The sequence below is a fragment of the Alnus glutinosa genome, chromosome 8, assembly GCF_958979055.1.
Source record: "Alnus glutinosa chromosome 8, dhAlnGlut1.1, whole genome shotgun sequence".
NCBI lineage: Eukaryota > Viridiplantae > Streptophyta > Magnoliopsida > Fagales > Betulaceae > Alnus > Alnus glutinosa.
The window spans coordinates 22,594,243-22,612,690 of NC_084893.1; the positions used below are offsets into that span (position 1 = coordinate 22,594,243).

An 18,448-nucleotide genomic window follows, 5' to 3' on the forward strand; every position below is an offset into this window, starting at 1 on the left:
ACGCTTCTTGCGCGCAATGCACGCATTTACTGGAGTGGAGTATATATTCCATTATTCCTGCTGCGCCTACTCACTGGCCTCTATCTTACCTCTTCGATTCCCATTCTATTCTTTTGGTATTCATACAAAAATACGTTCGATCGATGGTTTTGTTTTGTTATTATTAAAAGTTTTAATTAAACAATTATTAAGAGCTAACGACCGAATTTTTTTTCATTATATATATATATAGGTTACTTTTTCCACAACGTTGTTGTCTACAAACTACTTTTGTTGTCGGTTATGTGTTATTGTATAAAGATCTGAAAAGCAAAGCTATAGCACGTGTGATATGCTGGAGACTTTATATCTGGTTTTTAGTGTACGGACAAGGATCTTCTCTCTTTTGGATTATTTATTTTATAATCAAGATTTAAAGTTAGTATATTTAACTGTATATATATTTTCATATTATTTAAATTTTTTAAAAAACGTGATAACATTCACTTCATACACATCGTTGGATATACCAATTTAAAATCTTAATTATAAGATGAATATTCTTTATTTCATTTGGAATGGAAAAGATCTTACTTCTTTTAAAGTACGCTGTTAAAGGCTAAAAAGCTACTCACATGCCATGTGGAGTGTTAAATTTTTTTATTTTTTTTTTTAGATTGTGATATCAAAATGGGTTTGTGTCTTAGATAAGTTGTTGGTTGTCCCACGTGGAAAGCCTAGAAAACTTTTCGGGAAGAGTATTTAAAGTGATAGATTCTATTGAATAAAGAGAAATGGTATTTTGCATTCTTCATGCATACTCAACTGACATGTCATGTAATTCAAAAAAAAAAAAAAACTGACATGTCATGTTCAATTTATCATTGAATTATTTTTCTTCTTATTTTTAATTAAGATTGATCTAAAAGGTAAATTGAACATGTCATTTAGGTTGAGTATGCTAGGAGAATGCAAAATAACATTTCTCCTAAAAAAAATATTCAAGAGAATTTGAACATGTGACTAGTATATGAATTCAAGACATGAGGATCAAATTCACAACTTTTTCTTTGAAACAAGTGCTTATTGAAAGGATTGTTTCAAATGTGATTTTTTTCTTTCTTTCTAATTAAATGGGAAAAAAATGATTACAAGAGATCTTTCTCACTCTTGATTCAGATGGAAAAGATAATGGGAGATCAAGTAAAAATGCTTTCAAATTTCAATTCTGATTAATCGCTAGTTCTATCGTTATATGAAATTTGTGAATTTTTTCTATATATATATATATATATATATATATATATATATATATTCATGTCCAAATTGACAAGATATACTTTCGTATGCTCCTATTTTATTCAAATGAAATTTTAATACAGAACAAATCTTAGTTACGACCTTTTATTTTATATATATTTGAACTTTGTTTTGATCAATATTATTATAAGTCTGCCCCAAAAATAAAATTCTAACTCTGCCACCAAATCAAGCCCTAATAATCTCTAATAATAGCGCCCAACATCTATTTATGAGTAATTCTCCATGTCATATAAATGTTCATCAAGGGTCCATCAAATAATGAGATGACTTTTAAAATCACAATTGGACGTGTGATTGTAATGTAAGTCATACCCTAATCTTTGGATTCCTTTTGGTTTCATGCTTCTTTGTTGTTTCCTCTTGAACCAATATGGGCATGTGCATCCTAATATGGAATGGGCTTTAGAGTTGTTTGGATGAACTGTCTTCTTATTAGAGAAGTGGCATCAGTTTCTTTTAATTTCATTCATTTATCTAAATCTATGGAAAACTTATGAAAAAAAAAACTCTTAAATCAGATTTCATTATTGTTCCCTAAATTAAGGAAACACTAAGGATTATAGAACAACAACGGAACTAAAAGTTGTACCCTAGATCTAGGGAAGTAAAAGTAGTTTCCTTAACATTATTTTAATATAAAAAACTTTTTCTTTCCTCTCTCATTCTTCTAACATTTATTTGAAACAATATTTAAATGATTTATATTTCGTCTCTCTTTCTTCTAGCATTTAATTTAAAGGATATTTAAATAATATAGGAAAAAGATAAAGGAAGTTATTATGGAGTGCATTTAAATATGGAAGAAAAAAATGATTTAATTTCCTAAATTGAGAAAAAGTTTAAAGAGAAGCTGCTGCTAATACTCTAATACAAAAAAAACCTAATAAATATGGTTGTCAAATACCATATGGCCAACACTTGCTGCTACAATTAATAGCCCATTAAAATAAATGAGATACATGCAACATGTTATACGCTTGGAACAAAGTTTATTATTATTATTATTATTATTATTATTATTATTATTATTATTTGTCATTTAACATGTGAGAATCGTGTGCTTTTTTTAATAGCAATTAGCGTATGATGCATTTTTTTTAATACAATTAACCCGTTGGAGGAAAAAGAAAAAAAGTATGTCATCATTCCTATCAATAAACACGTAATTTTTTAAAAGAAGTAAGAAAAACTTTACATAACTCTCCTAAACTTTCATCGCTTTTACAATTACTCTCTTTAAGTTCAAAAACTCTCAATTTAGCGTATCCAACTTTAAAAAGTTTATAATGTCACACATTCGTTGGAATTTTCTATTAAATACTAACGGAGACTTGAAATTTTCTAAATACTCATTTTTTTTAATAAAAAAAAAATAAAAAAATTGCCAGTGTTGGGTCTGGTGACCCACCTTAAATCGCATCAGATCCTCTCCAATTGATTTTCAACTGAAGAAGAGTCGGTCCTATGGCTCATGGGTCACCATTAGACCCCACGGTGGGTCACCAAACCCACATATTGTGGAAGATTTTTTTTTTTAAAGTAATTTTGTAACTTCATAAATTTCACAGGCGTATAAACTATAAAAGGTCATTTTATTTATTTGTTGTTTAATTTAACAACAAGCTCTAACGAAATAGGTAACATTGTAAACTTTTTAAAATTTTGTAAATTGAATTTGAATTTTATAAGTGTGATTGCAAAAGATAAAGAGAGATTAAGTAAAGTTTAAAAAAGAAAAAGAAAAAAGAAAGTACGAACTTTTCTTTGTGGGCATCCACGTGGCTAAAAAGCACAAAAGATGGCCGGCAAGGCAAATGGCATCAACGGCTTGTGCTCCGGCTACTGCAAAAAGCCATATATGCCAAGATGCTGACTAAACCATGCAAAGGATAAAGGAAAGCGAAAGATGCTTTTCGAATGGCCGGTGTGTATTTTGCTCATGTTAAAGAAAAGCAAAGTTTCATCTGGACGGCACCATCATATATAGTACTATAAGAAATGAAGTCCCATTCAGGAGCTTCCAATTCTCCCTCTGTTTAATTCTCTCCATACGAGTTTTTCTACTTTGTGCATGAAACTGCAAATTAATATCGTACCAGTTGGGAGGAAGAAACGACAGTGATGGATGTCCGGCAACCACCTCAAAATGAGGCATATAACATCACGAGATGCGCAACCTTTGGAATGGGCGGTGTTGGGAAAACTGTTCTCTGTTCTCTACGATAGAGAAGAGAGCTGGAAGTTGTTCTGCAACGACGACCTCTCTTCTCTTGTTTCTCGCTAATTATCTATGACATAGATATAAGACTATATAAGTTAATAATCTTAACGCTGTAGGCTTTTACGCAAGTCTTTCTTTGTCTTTTTCTCTGTAAATGAGACAAAGAATGTAGAATAAGCCCTCCAGGGAGATTGATTGCATTTGAAAAGTGTGTTGGCGTACGATAATCTATCAGATGAATTAATCTTCTATTTTATTTATTTATCTATCCACTAGATCAGTTCCTTTGCTGTGATTTTTTTTTTTTTGCCGCATATATATGCTGTTTATATATATATATATATATATATATTGTGTTAATTATATTTCTTTCTGTAGGACCAAGACACCAAATGATTTTGGATTTCACAAGAAAAACTTCATAAATCATGATCTATTAATGAAAGAGTTATCTATGCCACATTGATCATCTCTCTGTAGGACCAGGACACCAAATGATTTTGTATATATAGCACAATTTTGCCTGTATTATGTGGAGATCAATCAGTAAATTCATTCTTTAATTTAATCTAACCCCAACTTCACAACCTTCGTGATCATGCAGGCTGGATATCAACAAAGAACAAAAAACAGTAAAGAAAATTAATGACTATGAAGGTTTTACCACAAAGAAAACCCACGTTAAACCAGAGTCTTATTGGCCGGATAATGATGGGACTCCAAGTAAAACTAGAGTCTCACCGGCTAAGAATAGAGTATGGTAGAGTCTCAACACTTAAAGAAAATTAAATGAGGCACACCATAAACAATGTGTTCATTCATTGAAATCTCTTTGTCTCCAATGGAGTACAAAATCATTTAGTGAATTACAAAAACAAGACCCTTGATGAGTCGGCCTTGGCTCTTGAATTTAAACAAATCATATATAAAACAAAACACTAATAATTCAATTAATAATAAAACTACATGACCCAATCACTTCTTGTCTCATCCCGCATCACTTAGCCAAGGAGTTATGTTTTTGATCTGATGCATGTTTTAATGTCACAATTTAAAAAGAAAAAAAAAAAAAAAAAGTCTTTTAGTGGCGTTTAAAGCTTAAAAAAAAAAAGAGTCACCAACCGTTTTATGACGTTTAGTTAGTGACGTTTGAACGTCTCTAATGTTTGGTTGGAATGATATTCAGAATAATATTCTACTTTTTTCAAAAATAAATTATATTTTATTCAACTTTTTCAAATTTTTTTAAATTTTTTCAAATTTTATCTCACAAAGTCAAACCTTGTAATTCGCGCAGTAAATTCGAATAATATTCGGATTCAACACCTAAACATTCTATTAGTGTCGTTTTCTATTCAAACGACACTAAAATTTTGTTTGAGACACTATACTATAATTTAAAAAAAATAAAAAAAAATAAAAAAAAAATTCTAAAACCTAACTCCTTAATTAAATTAAATATACTAAATCCCATTTAAGTTTTGATTTTGGGTTGGTTTGTTTTTGTTTGGGTGATTGACCGGTTGAGTTGTGATGAGTGTAATTGGGTAATTTGATAGTGATTAGTCGATAGAAATCTTAGAGTGAGAAAATGGGTTTAGAGAGAGAGAAATGAGCTGAGTAGGAGAGTGAGGTTGAGAGAAGGGTGAGGTTGCAGGAGCAGAAATGAGGTGTGGAGACGAAGAAGAAGAGAGAGAAAAAAGAAAGAAGAAGAAAATTAAAAATTAAAAATAAAAAAAAGGAGGAGGGGGGAGAGAGAGAGAGAGAGAGAGAGAGAGAGAGATCGAAGAAGCTAGGGAGAAATGTAAACGGAAAAGAAAAAATAAATAAATAGAAAAAGAAAAATAAAGGGAAATAAATAAGTAATTGAAGGATTTATAGTAAAGAAAGAAATTAAGGGGTATAAATTTTTAGGGAAAAGTACACATAACCCTCTCAAACTACCACTCAATTATTAATGTACTCCATAAACTACCAATTGTGTCAAGATCCCCCCTAAACTACCAAAAAATGTCAATGTTCCCTCTAAGACCAACAAAAAGACAAAAATGACCCTAATTTTTTTTTTGAATAAGACAAAAATATCCTCGTAAATTAAAAAAATTAAAACTAAAACAAAAAACTTAAAAAATAATAAAAAAGAAATAAAAAAACTAAAAAAGAAATATTTTAAAAAAATTAAATAAAAAACGATTTTTTTTTTTTTAAAAAAAGAACAAATTAAAAAAAGCAAACAAAAAATAACTGAAATTTATTTTAATTTTTTTTTTTAAAAAAAACAAATGAAAAAAAAAAAGAAAAAAGAAAAACCAGTTTTTATTAAATTAAAAAACAAAAAAGAAGAATTTTTTTTTTAAAGAAAAAAAACGAAAAAACAAAAAATAACTGAAATTTATTTATTTTAAAAAAAAAAATAAAAAGAAAAACCAGTTTTTATTAAATTAAAAAACGAAAATTTTTTAAAGAAAAAAAAACGAAAAAACAAAAAATAACTGAAATTTATTTATTTAAAAAAAAAACCTGTTTTTATTAAATTAAAAAAACGAAAAAGAACAATTTTTTTTAAAAGAAAAAAAAACGAAAAAAAAAGCTGAAAATTATTATTATTTTTTTTTTTGAAAAAAAAAAACGTAAAAAACAGTTTTAATTTATTTTTTTTTGGAATAAATTTTTGTTATTTTATATGTTTTTAATAATTTTTTTTAGTTTTTATTTTATTTTAATAATTTTATGAAGGGCATTTTTGTTATTAGGGGGACATTGACATTTTCTGGTAGTTTAAGGGGGGATTGACACAATTGGTAGTTTGAGGGGTACATTGACAATGATGTAGTAATTTGAGGGGGTTATATGTACTTTTCTCAAATTTTAACACCTTTGCTCAATGATCCCCTTTCCTTTTCGTTTCAGAAATTTAGGGGAACTGGGGCTGTGAAGAAATGATACAAATAGGATACTTGACTGTCTTATCTTCCCCTCTTTTCATTAAAATTCATTTTTTTAATGAAAAGAGGGAGAGATGGGATAGTCAAGTATCCCCTCAATATCATTTCTCGGGCTGTGTGCTTTGTCCATTTGCAAGAAGAGAGGTGTGAAGAAAAAGAAAGGATGAGTCCATTTTTATAAATGAGTCATGAGGGAGTTTGTATATGAATCTTCATCTTTGTAATATCTATTTTTAAAAAAATTAGTGTCGTTTGAATAATAAACAACGCCATCTATCGTCATTTTTACAAACGACACAAAAAAAAAAAAAAAACAAAAAAACTAAAGACGGGTTTTTTCTTTTAAGTGTGTATTTGTTTTGCAGATGTGCCATGGAATAAACGAAATTTGAAAATTGAGAGCTTAAATCTCAGCTTTATATACGTTACAAGCACAAACTCACTGAACTAGATGATCTTGTCGAGGGAAAGCAGGGAAGCATTTTTATCATTCATTTGGGACAGTATCATAAAATAGAAATGCAGTGGGTGAAATGTACAACTTTTTTTGGGGGGGAAAGTATAAAGTGCGAAGAACTTATAAAAAAGAAAAGAAAAGAAAGAGTAATGCTATATTAATACATTGTCATACGATTGTCATATAACTTGTTGTGAATAGTAAAAATTAATCATTGGATTAGCAAATGTAATATATATATATATATATATATATATATATATATATTAGATGTTGATTTTTACTGCCACGTCATCCAAGTTGTATAGCAGTCTACTACTCTATCCAAAAGCATACATATTCTTATATGGTACATGATTTAGTATGCTTTTAAGGATTCCTAGCCATTTTAGTAGCAACAAAGCAACATCGAAAACTTTCTTATTAAGGATTTTCACATTTAGAATTTGCATATATATATATATATATTTGTGTGTGTGTACTGTTTTATTTAATCGCTCAAAAAATTTCGAACTGTTTCCACTTTCACATTTAATTCTGAGGTGTGTCTCGCATGAAATCTACTCTTTTCCCATGATAATTGCTTCCCATTGCCATTTCCAAGGAGGCAAAATCTCCTGCATGTGTCTTTTGGCATCAATATGTACATCTGCTTAATAAGTTCCATTTGAGAAAGCTCTAAATCGTTTTATTCAGTACTGTTTCACTTCTTCATACAAGTTCAAAAAACAGAACAAAAAACAGGCAAAGACAATGATGATCAGGCCTTTGCAAACAAGCAACAACAAGAATAATGAAGCATCTTAAAGCAAGATGAAACCACTCTTTCAGCCACCGAATTTGATCGATCTTCTTGGGTTTGTGATCTACACGTAGGGAACAGGTATCCTCTGCGTTTCAGGGCCTGCTACCATATCTTCCCAAAGCAGATTCGAGAACTCCATTGTCAATTCCCCCACCTTCCCTGTTAGGAAATACCAAAAATATATCAGAATTCCTTAGATAACGTCTCAGTCATCAGTAACATTGTTGATCAAACACAACAACAGCTAACTTTTTTTCAATTTTCTTTTTGTTTGATTCTATTCTTAATAGTTGATCTTACACCCATTAGCTATCCTTCATAATTTCTTACCGTCTCCAATGGGTTGTTCATCCCACATGATGATTGGCAATATAGGCCGTGAGCTTCCAACAAACATCATTTCAGCAGCACCTTTGGCTTCCTCCACTGTTAAATTTGCAGTTCTCATGCCTTTTAGACGCCCTTGATCAACCAACTTGGGGACAAGTTCTATGAGCCTTTTCACAGTGCACCCAGTGAGGATCTTATCAAAGAAAGGCAAAAGAAGCTCCTTATCATGGTTTATAAAAGCAACATTCATATTTGGACCTTCAGCAATATAACCTTCCTCATCAACCCAAATGGAAGCAGATGCTCCCTTCTCCTCAGCTTCCATCTTTGCAAGCACATTTGGAAGGTAGTTTACATTCTTCATTGTTGCAAATTGAGGCGGCTTCATGGGGACAGTGGATGTTATCACTTTAACCCCTTCTTTGCACTGAGAGAAGTTGTCATCTATGACTACAGCATAGAATGCTGATGTTGGGCATGCCGTAGGTGAGAGCAAGAAATCCCCAGGGCCCGTACTTAACCAGTATCTCAGAGATCCTTTCTTGCACTGAGATGCTGCACTCAGCTGAACAAGAACGCTTCGAAGAGCTGAGCGAGGGAATGGAGAGGAGATCTTTGCTTTTGAAGCTGATCTGAGGAAACGGTCCAAGTGAACATCCAGCTCATAAAGGTATCTGCCGGAATCAAATAAATCATCAATTACAGCCCCAACTGTACACACATGGGAATAAAAGAGATGACTAAAGTTTATTAAGCTAGGAGTGTGACGTCACACATCGCCTCTTGGGTATGAGAATAAGAATGTGCTTATATTTTGTTGAAAATAATTCCATTCAGACCGGCCCAAAGAATCATAGGCTTTCGAGTTAACATCAGCCCAAGAAGAAGAGACAGCAGAACTCCCAGAAAAGTTTCATCCCGGGAGGTAGATGTTAAGCAGCCAAGATAGCAGGACTCTCGAAATAGCCCAATCCCGGGAGGTAGATACTAGGGAGCTATTCCCAAGGATAGTTGACAAGAGGTTTAGTCAATTAACTAGCAAAGGATCGGGACAAGCCTGTCCTGAGAACTCAGACATTAACTGCATTCCAGGGAATCCGGATGAGAAGCCACGATCTAAGGATAGAGATTACAGTTCAGAGATAGTGCCTAGTCCCTGAAAATTCAGGATTGAGATAAAGCCCGGATTTTCAGGAGAGGATCTCACTTGGAGGATAATGAGGTAGGAATCCCGAGATTAAGGGATTGAGAGAGGAGCCCGAGTTTGAGTCAAACTCTAGCTACGCTCCCAATGCTCATAAAGCAGCCTATAAATAGGTCGTACCCCAAGTATAAAACAACGACTGAACTTTTGAGAATAAAGCAGACTTTTTCTAGCAGAAGCTAACTTAAACATCGGAACAAGACCTCCAGAAGGGTCTCTTAGTATTTGTTCTTTTGCAGAGATATTGAGGGGCCTAAGGAAGGTGCGATGTTCACGCCATATTGGAAACTTTATTAACATATATATATTTGCGCTTTTCTTGACAGAACACGTTTTAAAGTCGTGATGGCCATGAACTTATCAGAACTCCATAGTTAATGCGAGTGACGAGAGTTTTTGGTTTGGAGAAACCAAAAGCGAACAATATTGTGTCGTTGAGAGTGAGTCGTTAAAAGAAGGGCATTAGAAGTCGATGTAAATGTAGAAGAGGACTATATCATGCTTACCCGTCTACTATAACAGCTGTGTCAAATACACCATGGCCCCGATGAACCATGTGATCATCTATTGGAATTACCATCATGGCTGGATCAAGAATAATCCCACCAAATATGCTGGAATACATTGCCGGATATGGTTGCTTTTTCACTGAACTCCACTTCTCGTGCAGCTTTTCAATCAACTGATTGATGCAATAATATCAATGGAAAAGCATATTAATTTGTGACATGCAAAACAAGATGGATTAGGTTGAAACTTAGCATATAAAAAGTTAGAGATACATTTCAAATCGATCAGATATTGGTCATTTCCAGAGTCCTCACCTCAGATGATGATGAGAAGACATGCACTTTAAATTCACTGCCATTTCCAACCTTCAAAGCATCTTCACAACAAAATGGTATAAAAGCAACAACAAATTAATAGCAGCGCATTAACTCTAAGGTGTAATATATATTATATTTATGTAGTATATATTATTATTCCTTTTTGGTTGTGGCCTTTATATCACATTTACGGTGTCTATTATGTTTATTATTTTAATAATAAACATATACGGTATTAAAGATATTTCTATTAATTAAGATTACCGTAAATATAGAATCGGTATTATGGTTAATTCTATTTATTTAGATTACCGTAAATATGGAATCGGTTAATTGATTTTAAAATCAATTAACGATATTGTTTCCTTGATGGAAGGAGACAATTAAGGTGTTTACCATTTTGAGGGTCCCTGACCTAGCCTATAAATAGAGTGCCTGTGTACACCATCAGTACAGCCATCAAGCAATAGGCATAGGTTAGAAGATCTCTCATACTTGTTCCTAGAAGTTCTGAAGAAAGTGCTTGAGCAACAATGGCCGGAGGTATGCCGAAACTCTTCTATGTATTTTTCCGCTGCGCATGTTAGGTTAAAATAATTTTCATGTCTAAATTATTTCTAACATGTGGTATCAGAGCCAACCTCTGTGCTATTTTGCTTAGCATACAATTTTTTCTATGCGTTATCAATATTGAATCCAATATTTTTTTTTGTTGTCAATATTGAATGAGGTTTATTTTTATTTGTCATTGTTCATCAATTTTTTTGTTCACACAATATTGCAATTCAGAATATTGTGTATACTGTGATAAATGAAACGCATCGTTTATGCTATATATTTGATGTTCATTAAAAAAAAATTGCTCTTTGCCCTTGTTGGAAAAACCCCGAAAACTTCCCCTGTCAACGTGCACCTCCAGTAGTCGGCGACCCAAGGGTCGCCGACAACGCCGCGAGCAGCGGCCGAAAGGCCGCTGCACCTCCAGTAATCGGCGACCTTTGGGTCGCCGAGAGCACTGCAAGCAGCGGCCGAAAGGCCGCCGCTACTCCAGCAATCGGCGACCCATCAGGGTCGCCGACAGCGCTAAAGCAGCGGCCCTTCGGCCGCTGCTTCTCCAGCAATCGGCGACCCTTGGGTCGCCGACAGCGCTGCAAGCAGCGGCCTTTAGGCCGCTGCTTCTCCAGAAGTCGGCGACCCATGGGTCGCCGACGGTGCTCCAGGCAGCGGCCTTATGGCCGCTGCTTCTCCAGCAAACGGCGACCCATATGGGTCGCCGGATTCGTCACAGCGGCGGCCTATCTTGGCCGCCGCATCAAGAGTAAAGGGTGGCGGCGGTAGGCTTGGCGGCGGCAAGGGTGGTGGCTAGGGTTTCTAGGGTTTCAACCCAAAAAGAAAATGATGGGTCGGGTCGGGTCGGGTTATTTTTTGGGTAGGGTTTTAAACCCAATCCCACATCAAGTGGGCTGACTCATACGGGTCAGCCCAATCCAGAAACCCAAACTGACATTAAGTGGGCTGACCCGTGGGTCAGCCCAATCCAGAATTGGGCCTGTTCAAAAAAAAAGAAAAAAAAAGGGGCTTTGTGGGGTTTAGAACTTGGGTTCACTTAGTGTAAAAGGGCCTAAAGCCACATTCTAAACCATTAGGCTAGGCTATAAGCTTAGTGTGTTATCTTAATATCTTTTATTAGGGTTGAGGTTTAAATTATTATGTATTGAAATAATTTGTTTAATACATAATTGTATATTTATAAATTGTTTGATGCCTAGACCTAATGGATAATTAACAAAACCTAATATGTTAGTGTGGGTTTATGACGCTATCTGAGAATGCAGTGTCGGGGAAAGTTCTGGCAAGGAAAGTCTTGGGATTTAAGTGTGTCCGGTGTGACCCCCCTCACTTTCCTGGGAGCTCATCTGCTTGCACCTTGGAGAATGTTGTTTACCTCATTTACATGTTGGTTTGTTTTGTTCCTAGGGTCATTTGTGGGCATCTATAAAGTTATTAGATGTTAATGAAGTCGCAATTATTATGATAATTTGAGAGAGCCAAAGCATCTCAATTTTGAATAATAATTGCATCAAGTTTAATTATATGAACTTCATATGGAAAAATTAACATCGTATTGTAATTAACTCATAAATTTAATTACCTATCCCCAAAGGGATGGTTTTTATTTTTATGACTTAATTAGAATAAGATAATAAATTTAGTATTAAAAATAAAAATTATCTCGGTTGCCCAAAGGTACGGGGAATTTTTATTTATTAATATTTTAAATTTATTGGTCTTATTAATAAGGAGTAAATTTCATGCGTGATGCAACCTTTGCCCAAAGGTAGGTTGAAATTTACTATTTAAATTAGCATTGGCTGATTTAAATTAAAGTAACTTCATAGCACTTAAGTAGTTTTGTTTTTTCCTTGGTTCTTGCAGCTATACCTGCTGGATTATTTGACGGTACTTTTCATGTTCCGAAACTCAATGGCAATAATTTTGCTGAATGGAAAGAGAACTTACTCTTTACATTAGGGTGTTTGGAATTAGACATGGCACTCCGGACGGATGAACCACCCGCTTTAACGGATACTAGTACTACACTAGAGATGGCTAAACATGAAAGGTGGGAGCGATCCAATCGCCTCAGCTTAATGTTTATGAAATCTCACATTGCCAAAGGCATTCGGGGTTCTATCCCCGAATGTTCTAAGGCTAAGGAATTTTTGAAAGCCGTTGAAGCACAGTTTGTGAGTTCAACTAAAGCCATGGCCAGCACTCTAATGAAGAGACTATCAAGTCAAGCCTTCGACAGTTCCAAAGGTGTGCGTGAGCACATCATGGAAATGAGGGATATAGCAGCTCAATTAAAGTCCCTTGAGGTTGAGATTTCCGAATCCTTCTTGGTCCATTTGGTTCTCAACTCTCTTCCTCCTCAGTATGGTCCCTTTAAGATTTCATACAACACACATAAGGATAACTGGTCAATTAATGAACTCTTGACCATGTGTGTTCAAGAGGAAGAGAGATTGAAACACGAGAAACCGGAAAGTGTTCACTTGGTTGCTCGTGCTAAGGCAAGGACTAAGAAAGGCAAGGCTGCCCACCACTCTAAGAAAGGAAACAAGTTGTCAGTCAAAGGCAATAAGGATGCTTGTTACTTTTGCAAGAAGGAGGGGCACATGAAGAAAGAATGCCAGAAATACATTAAATGGCTGGAAAAGAAAGGTAATCTCATCTCTTTTGTATGCCATGAATCTTTTTTTGTTGAGGCTCCTTGCAATACATGGTGGATTGATTCTGGTTCTACAATCCACATTGTGAATACATTGCAGGGATTTCTCAAAACAAGGAAGCCGATAAGAAGTGAGCAACGTGTTTACTCAGGAAATAAATTGTTCTCACCGGTCGTAGCAGTTGGGACTTACAGACTTATTTTGAAAACTGGATATGTACTAGACCTTGAGAATGTTTTTTATATTCCATCATTTTCTAGAAATTTAATTTCCATTTCAAAACTTGATGTATTTGGATACGGTTTTTGGTTTATTAACTCAATTTTCAGTATTTTTAGAAATAATAATTTTGTTGGTGGTGGAATAAAAATTGATGGTCTATACAAACTTTCTTTAGATCCCAACTTTGAGAACAATTATTTATCGTTGCATACTGATATTGGCATAAAGAGAAACCTTGTAGATGAGAACTCCGCTTGGCTATGGCACAGGAGATTGGGACATATCTCCATAGAGAGAATCAAAAGATTAGTAAGCGATGGAGTTTTACAAACTCTTGATTTTACTAATTTTGGTACTTGTGTGGATTGCATAAAGGGAAAGCAAACCAACAAGACCACTAAAGGTGCCAGAAGGAGTTCTGAGATTCTAGAAATCATACACACAGACATCTGTGGACCTTTTTCTACTCCTTGCCTCAATGGTCAAAGATATTTCATATCTTTTATTGATGACCATACGAGATATATGTATCTCTACTTCCTAAATGACAAGGCTGAAGCGCTCAATGCCTTCAAAACCTATAAGGTGGAAGTGGAGAAACAAAGGGAAAAGAGAATCAAGATCGTAAGATCTGATAGAGGCGGAGAGTACTACGGTAGGTACACAGAAAAGGGACAAATGATCGGTCCATTTGCGCGATTCCTTCAAGAAGAAGGTATTGTTGCCCAATACACAATGCCTGGCACACCACAACAAAATGGTGTTGCAGAAAGAAGGAATCGCACACTTATGGACATGGTCAGAAGCATGCTTAGTAATTCTGAATTACCTTTGTTTTTGTGGAGTGAAGCCTTAAAGACTGCCGTGTATGTATTAAACCGAGTTCCATCCAAGGCTGTCCCCAAGACACCTTTTGAATTATGGACTGGATGGAAACCAAGTTTAAATCACGTACACATATGGGGTTGTCCTGCTGAAGTGAGGATTTACAATCCGAACATGAAGAAACTTGACCCAAGGACAACCAGCGGTTATTTTATTGGCTATGCAGAAAACTCAAAAGGATTCAGGTTTTACTGTCCTTCTCACAGTACTAGGATTGTTGAGTCTATAAATGCAAAGTTTCTAGAGGATGCTGAACCTAGTGGGAGTGCTCATCCACAAAGGATAGAATTAGTGGAAGCACGAGAGTTGGCCAAATCTCCTCCTCACAGAGGAAGATTGATTGTATTCAGGGAAAATCAGATTGATTATCCTGAGCTACAATCAGTTCTAGAACAACCGGCTCATGAAGAACAAGGAGATCAATTTGATCCTCCTGAGCCACAACCAGTTCTAGAACAACCAACTCATACAGAACAGGTTCAGAATGAATCTACTCTCCCATTGCAAAATGCAGAGGAAGTAGAATTAAGAAGGTCCTCTAGAATAAGGAGACCAGCAATCTCTACAGATTATGTTGTATACCTCCAAGAGTCTGACTTTGATGTTGGGCCTAAGGATGATCCAAGTATGTTTTCACAAGCCATGAGTGGGGATAACTCCACACTATGGTACGATGCCATGAAGGAAGAGATGGAATCCATGGCTAAAAACCAAGTCTGGAATCTCGTTGACTTACCAAAAGGAGCTAAAGCCATAGGCTGCAAATGGGTTTACAAAACCAAAAGGGATGCTTCTGGTAATGTTGAACGATATAAGGCTAGACTTGTGGCCAAGGGTTTCACTCAAAAGGAAGGCATTGATTACCATGAAACCTTCTCTCCAGTATCAAAGAAGGATTCATTTAGAATAATCATGGCATTAGTAGCTCATTTTGACTTAGAGTTACACCAGATGGATGTGAAAACAGCATTCCTGAATGGGGATCTTGATGAAGAGGTTTATATGAAACAACCTGAAGGCTTCGATGATGATAGCAAGAAAGCTTGCAAGTTAAAGAAGTCTATATATGGACTAAAACAGGCCTCCCGTCAATGGTATATTAAGTTTCACAAGGTTATTACCTCATTTGGATTTACTGAGAACCTTGTTGATCAATGTATATACCTTAAGGTCAGTGGGAGTAAAGTGATATTTCTAGTCCTGTATGTAGATGATATTCTACTTGCAAGCAATGATTTAGGTTTGCTACATGAAACTAAGCAGTTACTCTCTCAAAGCTTTGAAATGAAGGATTTGGGTGAAGCCTCTTATGTCATTGGCATAGAGATTCATAGAGACAGACAACAGAAAGTTTTAAGACTGTCTCAGAGGGCCTACATTGAAAAGGTTTTAGAGAGATTCAAGATGAGTGACTGTAAGTCTAGTGTGGCACCTATTTCTAAAGGAGAAAGATTCAGTAAAGACCAGTGTCCCAAAAATGAGTTGGAACAACAGCAGATGAAAAGTATCCCATATGCATCTGCAGTGGGAAGCCTGATGTATGCTCAAGTCTGCACCAGACCTGATATTGCATTAGCGGTTGGAATACTGGGACGGTACCAAAGTAATCCGGGATTAGAGCATTGGAAAGCTGCCAAGAGGGTCATGAGATACTTGCAAGGAACCAAGGGTTACAGTTTGACTTTCAAACAAGCTGATAGTTTGGAGGTCTTTGAATATACAGATTCAAACTTTGCTGGATGTGTAGATAGCAGAAAGTACTTCAGGATATATCTTTCTTCTAGCTGGAGGAGCTATATCTTGGAAAAGCAGCAAGCAAACTATAGTTGCTACATCTACCATGGAGGCAGAGTTCATTGCATGCTATGAAGCCACTACACAGGCATTGTGGTTAAGAAACTTCATTGGTGGACTAAAGGTTGTCGATTCAATAGCAAGACCCATTAAGATCTTTTGCGATAATTCTGCTGCAGTTTTCTTCTCTAAGAATAACAAAAGTGGAAGCAGAAGTAAGCACATCGACATCAAGTATCTTAGTGTTAGGGATAACATTAAGAGACATGAAGTTTCTATTGAGCATATTAGTACAGAATCAATGGTTGCGGACCCCATGACAAAAGGTTTACCGGTAAAACAGTTTAAAGGTCATGTGGACCATATGGGACTTGTTGATTCACTTTGTACTCCTTTTTGATCTATAGACATAAAGTTAATGAAATAAAGTTTATTGTGCACATTTGTTTTTTATCCATGAGGATAAATAAAGTTGGACCCGAATGACTTATAGGAAGTTCATTCATAAAGCTTGATTATCCATAAGGTACTCATGTAAGGAGTGGTTTACATTGTGATACATGGAAGGGACGACCTACTTTTATAATGGTTTTACCGCCATGATTCGTGTGAAACACTTCTTAACTGAGTTGGAGGATTCCATAAAAGGATTGGCCAAAACTAAAGAACCTAATACCATATGGTCATGTGTTATAAAGTCCAAGTAGGAGAATGTAATATATATTATATTTATGTAGTATATATTATTATTCCTTTTTGGTTGTGGCCTTTATATCACATTTACGGTGTCTATTATGTTTATTATTTTAATAATAAACATATACGGTATTAAAGATATTTCTATTAATTAAGATTACCGTAAATATAGAATCGGTATTATGGTTAATTCTATTTATTTAGATTACCATAAATATGGAATCGGTTAATTGATTTTAAAATCAATTAACGATATTGTTTCCTTGATGGAAGGAGATAATTAAGGTGTTTACCATTTTGAGGGTCCCTGACCTAGCCTATAAATAGAGTGCCTGTGTACACCATCAGTACAGCCATCAAGCAATAGGCATAGGTTAAAAGATCTCTCATACTTGTTCCTAGAAGTTCTGAAGAAAGTGCTTGAGCAACAATGGCCGGAGGTATGCCGAAACTCTTCTATGTATTTTTCCGCTGCGCATGTTAGGTTAAAATAATTTTCATGTCTAAATTATTTCTAACATAAGGATCATCACAATCAAAGAAATCAGAAATGACCCACAAAACGAAAACAAGAAGAGAGTGAAACCTGATTTCAGATCAGAAGCAGAGCTACTATTTTCCATGGCTTTCAAGAGATAAAGAGAGAAAAAAAAAAAAACAGAGACTACAGCAGTGGTTCAGTGAGGAACAGAGGTGGTGGAGATATATATATGAGAAGGGGATGAGATAACTAATGAGACGATATGAACTATGTTTGCTTATCATTTGGGTAATAAAGTACTGACTATGAATAGAGGACCTGAAAACTCAACCGGAGAGGAATCAGTTAGTTATACATAAGGGTATTTTGGTAATTTTATATTGTGTAAAATTACCAAAATACCCTTACTTATAACTAACTACTCAACTGGAGAGGATCCTATCGCATGAATTAGAATACTATGTAATGGAGGGGAACCAAATTTGGCGTCAGCCGGCCGGTTGCAGTTTGTTTTGAAGTGTTTTGTAGGCCAGTACAAACTATAAACCAATAGAATTTGGTGACTTGACTTTTGTACTCTCTGCTTTTCCCGCTATATGTAGTTGGTGTATTTGAAAGGCTAACGAATCGAATAGAAAATGTAAAAAAATCTTTATGGTTGAGATGTCTGAATCTTACTCAAATATTGTTAATAATTCGGGTAGGAAAAATGAAAGCTTTTGTAGAACCAAGTAAGTAAGTCGTTGCTCGATACCTACTTGATAAGTGGATTCTATAAAAGCTTTTTCATATGTACTGTTCAAATTACTAATACCCGGATACCAAAATTGAATTTGAACCCTTTTTACTTAAGTTTACCCTACCCTAGTGGGAAAAAAGAAGTGAACATAGCTTTATTTCTTTTCCTTTTTAAGGGTTGTATGTAAAACATTCTAGGACGTTTATAGATGAAATTATTTTTAAAAAAAAATCATTCAATTATTTGTTTTTTTTTTTTTTTTTTTTTTTGTATTTTTTTACTTATTACCTTGAAAATGTTTTTATTT

The 18,448-nt window shown here is 34.8% G+C and overlaps 1 protein-coding gene across 1 annotated transcript; it reads right to left on the reverse strand.

The window, feature by feature from the left end:
* Positions 1 to 7,591: 7,591 nt before the first annotated feature.
* LOC133876417 (D-amino-acid transaminase, chloroplastic-like) lies at positions 7,592 to 17,658 on the reverse strand. The gene is made up of 5 exons (XM_062314698.1): positions 17,508 to 17,658; positions 10,089 to 10,150; positions 9,771 to 9,946; positions 8,061 to 8,734; positions 7,592 to 7,889 (listed from the first exon to the last, which is right to left on the reverse strand). The coding sequence occupies exons 1-5, from the start codon at positions 17,542 to 17,544 to the stop codon at positions 7,792 to 7,794; spliced, it is 1,047 nt and encodes a 348-aa protein (XP_062170682.1). The 5' UTR covers positions 17,545 to 17,658; the 3' UTR covers positions 7,592 to 7,791.
* Positions 17,659 to 18,448: the final 790 nt, after the last annotated feature.

What these genes read in the sequence shown, in the direction of transcription:
- LOC133876417 (XM_062314698.1), bottom strand. Translation starts at nt 17,544, where the DNA reads ATGGAAAATAGTAGCTCTGCTTCTGATCTGAAATCAG. An exon ending in TGCTTCTGATCTGAAATCAG is followed by an intron (nt 10,151 to 17,507) that starts GTTTCACTCTCT and finishes TTTGTTGTGAAG; the next exon opens with ATGCTTTGAAGGTTGGAAAT. An exon ending in ACAGCTGTTATAGTAGACGG is followed by an intron (nt 8,735 to 9,770) that starts GTAAGCATGATA and finishes TGATTCCGGCAG; the next exon opens with ATACCTTTATGAGCTGGATG.